Genomic DNA, 9,238 nt, shown 5'->3' on the forward strand with positions numbered 1-9,238 from the left:
TGAACAGACACAGTCTCAGCCCTATCTGCTGCATTAGCCTTGGACCTAGAACCTAGAGAAATATGGACTATTTTCATAACACTGCGTTATCAGACAAAATATAACATTTCCCCTCATTTAAGCCAAGCTTATTACCCCTCACATCATAGCTCATTGGCTATTACCAGCAGTAATTCCCACTCTCTTATTCCTCACTCCTCATAAAAGCAAGATTTGGGTATTTCTTGAAGAAAGAGGAAGACAGAAAAACGGCCACTTCTCAACATTTTGGGCTTTATATCTCTGTTTCATCTCTTGCAGAGGACAAGAAACGAATACTCAGCACTTTATTTACAAGGCAACACTATTTTCTTTTTTCTCTTTTTTCTTTGATTTTTCCTGACTGTGACTATCAAAGAACATAGCCATCAATCCACTACCCATATCTAAGACCCCAATCAAACAACAGAAAATGGCTCTAAATATACCGGGATTGGTATCTTTGAGTGTATTTTTTACATTCACTTTGGCTGCTGGAATTTGGGCTTCGTGGAAAAGCAGAAAGGAGCAGCAGAACCAAAACCCAACTGAAATGGCCATCGTTGGAGGCAGGAATATAAGTGTTTGCATTGGGTTGTTTACTGCAACTGGTAAGCTTTCTTAAATGACTTTTAACATTCTTCTTAAAACACAGGCACTATGCAGATCTGGGGGCTGTTTGCCTTTCAAAGCAAATTGCCTTTAATGTCAGAGCAGATTTTACCTGAGTGTGGCTTTAAAAGAGTATGGTTTCATGAATCATTTTGGGATGGATTCTTCCAAACCTCTTCACACTGAGCAGAACCTCATGTTTATGTAGATTAAATTAAAGAGCTTAATTTAGGAGTTTAGTTAAGAGCTGGAGAGTTTAATTTAAGAGTGCCTGAAGAATGTGACTCTTTTCATTAGGCAAGAGTGTGGTCTTAATCTTGAACTAGTTTCTGTTATCTAGCATTTTTCTCCTGCAACAAACTGTTCCTTGCATCAAACACTTGCTGGCAGCTACAAGGTGAAGTTTCAACCCCTCTCCTCCCTGCTGCCCTTCTCTTCCATTTTCTCTTCTTGCTGCCTGGCATCACCTGAAATTTGCTTCTCTGCCTTTTCTTTTTCTTACAAAGGCTGCTCAGGTGATATTTGTCTGAATGAGACACCTAAGCCCAGGCTGCACGTTTGCTGTGCTAACTGCAGTGCCTGCTTGCATTTCCTTTCCCAGTGTCTACTTCATTACCAGGGTAAGCAGTACTCGTGAAGGAAGGCCTGTCAGCCACAGCAGAATACCAAACACAGTTCTCTTTGCTCCAGTGAGAAAAAAATGAAAGGCAAAATGAGCATATTCCAATTGTCTTTAAATATCTGAACACCGAGCTTTTCCATGAATGAATTCATTTTGAACCTCAGGAATTATTTAGAGGGAGACTCTAACAGTTACCTCCCCTCAGCAGGTGTGATGAGCGCTCACTCTGGGATGAGATCTATATCAGAAAACAGCTGTGTGATTAATTGCTTGTACAAGAAAAAAGTTTACGAGCTTTCGATGTCCTACAGGACAAGATGAGGATGTGCACCACAAGATTCATCTTTCTGTCTTTCGTGTTTGCAGCCACCTGGGTTGGAGGAGCGTACATCAATGGCACAGCTGAAATTGTCTACCTGCCTTCCAAAGGACTGCTGTGGGTCCAAGCACCTGTGGGGTTTGCCCTGTCCCTTGTTATTGGTAAAGAATTCACAGAGTAATCAGGGAACAAAACCATATGAATGCATTAAGTTGTGTAACAGAGTGTAGGGTACATTTTAAATGTGATTTTGTTCCTCCAGTTTCCAATAAGCCCAGAGTAAGCATTTATGATGCTGTCTTCCAAACAGAAACATAAGAAATCAAGGTGGCTTGGAGCTGGTGTAAAGCTTTGTCTGCTTGGAGCAATTTATGCTACAAAAATCTCATCTGATAATTTTGGGAACATGTGGCTACGTGGATGTCACTTTTTACCACAGTCTGTTAGTCACAAACTACTGAGAGTATCCGTATCATCTGATTTTTTCCTTTGAAACTTTTGTGTGAGGAACCTTTGTGATGTTGCCACTAACAGCCTTATCTCGGGGTGAACTGGGGATGTATCCAGCTGTGTCCCACTCAACAGCTGTTCACAGTTTTGTTGAAACTGAGACCCATTGGTTTCTGGTCCAGTCAAGTCAGCAGTTTCCTACATCTCTTCCAAAACCCAGAAACTACTGTGCTTGCACTGAGGTTCTTGCTGAGACTGAGGTTTCTTCCAGTCCACACTGAGTTATACCATAACTCTATGGACACTGGAAGATTAAAGCGAGGAGACCTGTGCAGACCTTGCACAGGGATTTCTAAAGGAACAATAACCTTTATTCTCAAGTCAGAGAAAAGAGTCCAACTGACGTGAATATGAATCAGGCTTGGAAATATACTGCCAGCATTTCTTATGTGAGCAATTCTTACTAATGAAACTGGGGAGTGCAGGTCTAATCCTGCAATCTTTACTCAGGTCAGTAGTGCCCAAACAAGCATTTCTGTTGGCTTCGGGGTTAGGCACAATATGTACTTTTTGGTTTTAATGAGATGGCTGTATGACTGAAGACTAATATTTAGATGAGGGTGGGTGAAACTCAGCTCAGTGCACAGATTAAAACAATATAATTCTGGGAAGAGACAATGAAGACACCTAAATGAAAATGTAACCAGAAAAGTAAGTTTTATCAACATGTTGCATCACATGGACAAGGACAGAAGTTCATCTATTTTTAGCCAAATATTCAACACCTCTGACGTTTTCCATGGACAGCATTTCAGAAGGCTGTGTCTCAGGTTGGCTGGTCATTGGAGATGAAGGCAAGACTACATCCAGGTGTGCTCTGAGCTAATGTCTGAATGTCTATTACAGTCAGTGGAAATGTCTTTCATATGCTCAATGAACTGAGATTTCAACTCAGCCTTAAGTCTATAGAATCATAGGATTGTTTGAGTTGGAAGGGTCATCGAGTCCAACTCTCCTTGCAGGGAACAGGGACACCTACAGCTAGATCAGGTTGCTCAGAGCCCCCTCCAGGGATGCCGTAGGGGTTCCTACCTGGATTCCAACAGCCACTCCCAAAACATGTAGGAGTGCCAAAAGTGGAGGATCATATCTGTCAGCTGTAGATGTCCCTGATGACCGAGAATCTCTCAGATAGATGAAATCCCCCATTTAGGCAAGTGGATCATTTCCTGGTCTTTGCTGTATCATTTCATTTCACAGGCTCTATTAAGTACGAATTTCATGCTTAAAATACAAATTTGAAATATACTCAACTACTAGAGTATTCTTACATTGCATAATACGTGCAAAATTCCATTAAAATGTAAACTCTTCTGATAGGTGGTTTCTTCTTTGTAAATCCAATGAGATCCAAGAATTACATGACAGTGATGGATCCCCTTCAGGAAGCATATGGGAACATGATGGGAAGCTTACTTTTTATTCCTCCACTGCTTGGAGAGGTGTTCTGGTTTGCAGCTATCCTGGCATCTCTGGGTGAGTAACAATTTTGCTGTTATATTTATTGAAAATCATATGACACAAATAGCAGAGTGAAATACACATGTGGTAACTGAGTTGGACTAAACTGTGGAAAGTTGTGCTTCATGTCTCTTCTTCTGAGAGGAACAAAAATATTTCCAATTTCTGGAAAATATTCTCTTAGATAGCAGTAACTATTCATGACACTGTAACAGAGGGTTCTGGCAATATAATTTAGTACTTTCATCTTGCCTGTGGGAGATAAGATACAAGGAGTCAAACTGACTGGGCTAAGGCCATGCAACAAGGCAGCAACAGGAACAGAAAGGGTACATGGGCTCCCCTGGGTCCTCACTGCATGCCTTCTGCTAGATCATGCACTCCTCCACCAACATGGTGTGCTGACTTCAGGGACATAATGTATCCTTACTTATTCTGTATTCTACTTGTATGAAATCTCCATTAAAATACTTGACTGCTGTCCTTGTCTGCAGGAGCAACAATGAGGGTCATCTTGGATATCGGAGGCTCTTTAGCTATCACCCTCTCAGCATGCACGGTCATACTCTACACTCTACTGGGAGGCCTCTACTCTGTTGCATACACAGATGTCATCCAGTTGGTTTTCATTACCCTGAGCCTGGCAAGTCCTGTGCATTTCTTTGTTACCAGCTTCCTAACCAAGGGACAAAATCTTTCTCTTTTTAGCATGTCTCCGTGAAAATAACTCAATCAGTATTCTTTATCCTCTTCAGAACAAGTGTCCTGAAAGGTCTTAAAATCCTTATGCATTTTAGGCATTGCTGACACAAGCTATTGGCCTTGCTGGATGACAAGCTGCTCACAAGTAAGGTCAGCAGAACTTGTCCAGGACAATCCTGGCTGGAAATGAGAGAGATTTGTCTACTGAAGTGATTCCTATTCTTGATGATGTCATGAACCAGAAACATACAGACTTAGATCAAGGAAGGTGGGGAAAGGAAGACTCCAAGTCTGGGATTAAGGTTATATAGCTTTATACTCTACATGTTAACTGGATTTCAATGTCTGAATAAATTTTCCTAGAACAAGGATCTTGGAGAAATGTTAAACTATTTCAATTTCTATCCTAGTTGGTCTGTATTCCCTTTGCCCTGATAAACTCTGCAACAGAAAGTATTTACTACACTGCAACTCATAAACATTACCAAGACCCTTGGATTGGAAAAATAGAAAAGCAATACCTTGGAAGGTGGCTGGATGACTTCTTCTACCTGGTATGGAATATTTTCTTGGACAAGTGATTGGGAGAAGTAATTATGTGGGATTTTCTGTATGGAAAACTTATGGGTTCTTCCAGCTGGTAGTACTAAAATGCACAGTTGGCAGGGGCAGGATGAGGTATAAAACCTTCTCTCAGCCATTCTGCAGCACACTGAATGGACCTGGAAAAGCCAGGGCTTAGCTCTGAATAAGAAAGGAGGGGTATGGAAGCATCCTGCACCCGTGTGAAGGAATATACCTCTCAGGTGAGACCATCCAGACAACTAATTGTACTCCTGACACAAAATGAGGCACTTCCTACCACCTGATAGCTTGGTCTTTCAGCCTCAATAATGTGCTTTTAACATAATTATGTAAAATTTCCTCTATCTGAGAAAATCTATTAAAACAGCTCTATTGCAGGTCATCACCATGGCACCAAGAATGATGCCATTGGCTCCACTGCACAACTCAGCTTTTAGGCTACCAATATAGCCAGGACTGCAGTGGGTTGTTACAATCTCACTAGATTGGTAATATGAACACACAGAAGCTTGACTTTGCTTGGTGAGGGCAGAATCTTCAGATTTCATCTGATGCAATTTGTCTGCTAAGCAAGTGAAAATAATTACTTTTTAAATTATGATTATTTTTTATAAGTTATACTCTAGTTAACTTTAGGCAGATTTTGACAAAAGTTGCATTCTTGAAAAACTTATCTTCAGTTGTCCTTCCTCTGATCCTCCTTTACCATGACAGATAACCTATTTCCCAACTTGCTCTACCTGCAAAGCTTTAAACTGTTTTGATCAAAATTTCACATCCATTGCAATAAAAATAAAGGACAACCTCAATCAGAAATATTCAGCCTCAATGGCTAAAGCTGTGCAAACTTTATGCATTTGAAGAGAGGGTTTAATAACAGAAAAGATTATCAACCATCTGAATGAATAGATGATGCCTTATAGCAAGCAGGAATCCAGTGAACACTGCTGCTAACATCTGAATATTTCAGGTGCTTGGGAGCATCCCATGGCAAACTTTCTTCCAAAGAGTGCTCTCCACTGCCTCACCCAGCCAGGCAAGGTTCATCTCCTACCTCTCTGGACTAGGATGCTTTTTAATGGCCATCCCCTCCGTGCTCATTGGTGCAGTTGCAGCATCAACAGGTAAAGCTGAACTATTTGTATCTGAATAATGAACATGTTTTTTGCCAAAGCTGTTTAAAACAAGGGATAAAAAAGCCCTGATGAAATTTCCTACTAATGCATGGCAACTGCCTAAAAACCCACTATGGGAGATGTGGCCACCAAGCTAGAAGCCCGTACCAGAAACGTAGAGCCCTAGAGACATTTGAACCGCCCCAAAATCTGCCCAGAGCTATCTCATTGTGGTGAAATGATTTTTCATGCACACTGCAGTGAGGAAAGAGGAAGGCAGAACCATAAAACATTGTATAATCTGGTTTTCCTAGAAACGTTATGCTTGCTTCTCTTAATGCCTTCTGCATGTAAGACCCAGTAGTACTACTACAGCTTGCTTTTGATGTTCACGAGAAAATCTGCTTGGATGAATCAAGTTCAGTCCCATAAACCCACAGCCCCCACACAGAGGAATTCAGTCCTACGTTGACTGTGAGTAGGGTTAAATAGCAGCCAGATCACTGAATGTTTATAGAAATCAATTGAAATTCATCAGTCATTAGGGACATCACAGCAAAACTTCCTTCTCCGCTGAGAGATCTCTGATAAGTGAAGTCTAGAAGACCGATCTTCAACATCCCATTCCTAGAAACACATGAAGCACAGCTATTTCTACTGATGCTGCTGGTAAAAAGGAAAAACTCTGATCTAGTAAGAACTGCAGCACGCTTAGGAAATCACAAGAGATCATAAAAGAATACAACAAATGAATACAAGTCCAAAAATGCTTAGCAGGCTTCAGTCCTTAGCCCTGCTGTGACTGTTTTCTCTGGAAAGAAATGTCAATGAAGGATCTGTTGTGAGTTTTTCTTCTTCTATCTTAAAGATTGGAACCAGACGAGCTATGGTCTTCCAAGTCCACTTGAGAGAGGAGAATCTGCTATGATATTGCCATTTGTTTTGCACTACCTCTGCCCAGCATACATCTCCATTGCTGGCTTGGGAGCCATCGCTGCTGCTGCAATGTCTTCTGCAGACTCAGCTCTTCTCTCTGCTGGCTCCATGTTTGCTCACAATATCTACAGAAAAATCTTGAGGAAAAAGGTACTTGGTTACAGCATTCAGCGGCTGTGATGTCAGAATAGATGTTTTTGTTTCAGGATCGATGCAAATCTAGTCTGCACTGCCCACGGTTAGATGTGCCTGTCCTTCAGCTGCTGAATTGAGTTCTGGAGGCAGATTTTGAAACAGAGGTCAGGGATATTCATAGAATCATATTGTCCACAGAATGGTTTGAGTTGAAAGGGACCTTAAAGCCCATCCAGTTCTAATACCCTGGTACAGGTGGGGGACACCTGCTAGACCAGTCTGCTCAAACTTGCATCCAATCTGGCCTTGAACACTTCCAGGGATGGGACATCTACAGCTTCTCTGGTAACCTGTGCCTTTTTTTTTTTTTTAATTCAAAACCACTGCCCCTATTACTACTCTTCTACCTCTCCAACCTGTCCATGTCCCTTTGGATGGAATCCCTTCCCTACAGTATGTCAACCACACTATGCTGGAGTCACATCCTCAGCAGGGATAAAAATACCCACAATAGTGAGCTTTGCTCTTCACAAGACGACTGATAAAAAAAATTGACCAAGATATGAATGGGAATAGCATAAAATCAACCCTCAGAATTAGAGAGGGCAGCTCCATTGTGTGTTTTGGCAGCCATGTTCAGAGGGAAAACCCGAGGTGGCTGCTGGAAGCAGTGAGGCCTAGGGAGGGACCCAGTCTAGGTCATGGCAGTGCTGTGGTAACATTACAATCTCCTCTTTTACAGGCTACAGAGAGGGAGGTCTTATGGGCCATGAGGACCTCCATGCTGGTGTTTGGGGCTGGGGCTGCCAGTCTGGCTTTTTACTCCAACTCAATCTATGACCTGTGGTTCCTCAGTGGGGAGCTGGTGTATGCCCTACTCTTCCCACAGCTGTGTTGTGCCCTCTTTGCTCCCAGCAGCAACACGTATGGTTCGGCTGCTGGTTTCTTGGTTGGACTCCTCCTGAGGCTGCTGGCAGGGGAACCTGCCCTGAAAATCCCCCCCACCATCTGTTATCCAGCCTGCTCCCTCCTGGATGGATCCTACGTGCAGCTCTTCCCCTATAAGACGTTCACCATGCTTCTCACCTTGGGGACAATCATTGCTGTTTCATATCTGGCAACAGTTTTGTTTCAGAGAAACCTTCTTCCCCGCAGATGGGATGTTTGCAATGTCCTGGGGGAAACCAGCACTCACACCCCCCTGCGTCAGATGGACAAACAGACAGGTTTGCAAACAGTGCCATTGGAAGAGAATCGTGATTAAACTTGGGACCTTGAAAGGACACGGTGCATTCAGCAATTAGAGTTTGGCACTGCTCTTCCCTTTGCTTTCTCCAGTAACAAATTATTTAAAGTCCTCTCAGAGTAATAAAGACGCACTCCATTCATGCAAGGAGAATGAGTGAGCTCAGAGTCTGCCATGATTAAAGGCACACAGTGATGGGGCACGATCCTGTGGTAGTGACCAAGGGGCACCCTGGGCCCAAGCGGTGTTTGCTTTAGGGTGTCCCTTGTTCCCCACCCGAAGGCAAGGCTACCAATCATGCTCCAACATTTATGATGTTCTCAAGTCACATCGTTTTCTCACCTCAAAAGAGGTGAGAAATGTTTAATACATTGAGCGCACTTGATTAAAAAAAAGTGCACAAATCTGTTCTCATTGAAACAGCTGGAGTTTTAGTGTAAACTCTCCTGGGGAGGGCATCAGATATAAAACAGAGATTACTGAATGCCATGTAATCACTGTAGAGTCAATCAATAATATCAGTTCTATGCTGGTTTTTGTATTATTTAGGAAGCTTTTGCCTATGCTTCTCCCCAGCTGTGATCTAAGGTTACACAGCCCGTCTAACGCTACACGGCCCTGGAGAGGACATCCCTTCTAGTACGACCTGCTCTGGCAGAGCAGATGAAGAAGATCGTGGAGCCATAGAATCACAGAATCATTCAATCATGGAATGGTTTGTGTTGGAAGGTACCTTAAAGCCCACTTAGCACCAAACCCCTGCCATGGGCTGGTTGCCCCCCACCAGCTCAGGCTGCCCAGGGCCTCATCAGCCTGGTCTTGAGCACCTCCAGGGATGGGGCACCACAGCTCTCTGGGCAGCTTTGCCAGGGCCTCACTACCCCCATTAAGGGGCCTAAATCCACCCACCACAGCCAGCAGAACTGGGCAGCTACTCACTACCAAACCTTTACAGAGCAGTTGTGGGAGCTGCTGTG

At 43.0% G+C, this 9,238-nt stretch overlaps 1 protein-coding gene across 1 annotated transcript; it reads left to right on the forward strand.

Moving 5' to 3' along the window:
* Window positions 1–571: 571 nt before the first annotated feature.
* On the forward strand, window positions 572–8,279 carry LOC428094 (high affinity choline transporter 1-like). Its single transcript, XM_040653203.1, has 8 exons — window positions 572–629; window positions 1,619–1,732; window positions 3,402–3,557; window positions 4,037–4,185; window positions 4,655–4,798; window positions 5,800–5,953; window positions 6,813–7,030; window positions 7,758–8,279. The coding sequence occupies exons 1-8, from the start codon at window positions 572–574 to the stop codon at window positions 8,277–8,279; spliced, it is 1,515 nt and encodes a 504-aa protein (XP_040509137.1).
* Window positions 8,280–9,238: the final 959 nt, after the last annotated feature.

This window comes from Gallus gallus, chromosome 1, assembly GCF_016699485.2.
Source record: "Gallus gallus isolate bGalGal1 chromosome 1, bGalGal1.mat.broiler.GRCg7b, whole genome shotgun sequence".
NCBI classification, from domain to species: Eukaryota; Metazoa; Chordata; class Aves; order Galliformes; family Phasianidae; genus Gallus; species Gallus gallus.

What these genes read in the sequence shown, in the direction of transcription:
- LOC428094 (XM_040653203.1), top strand. Translation starts at nt 572, where the DNA reads ATGGCCATCGTTGGAGGCAGGAATATAAGTGTTTGCATTGGGTTGTTT. An exon ending in AGCTATCCTGGCATCTCTGG is followed by an intron (nt 3,558 to 4,036) that starts GTGAGTAACAAT and finishes CCTTGTCTGCAG; the next exon opens with GAGCAACAATGAGGGTCATC. An exon ending in TGCAGTTGCAGCATCAACAG is followed by an intron (nt 5,954 to 6,812) that starts GTAAAGCTGAAC and finishes TCTATCTTAAAG; the next exon opens with ATTGGAACCAGACGAGCTAT.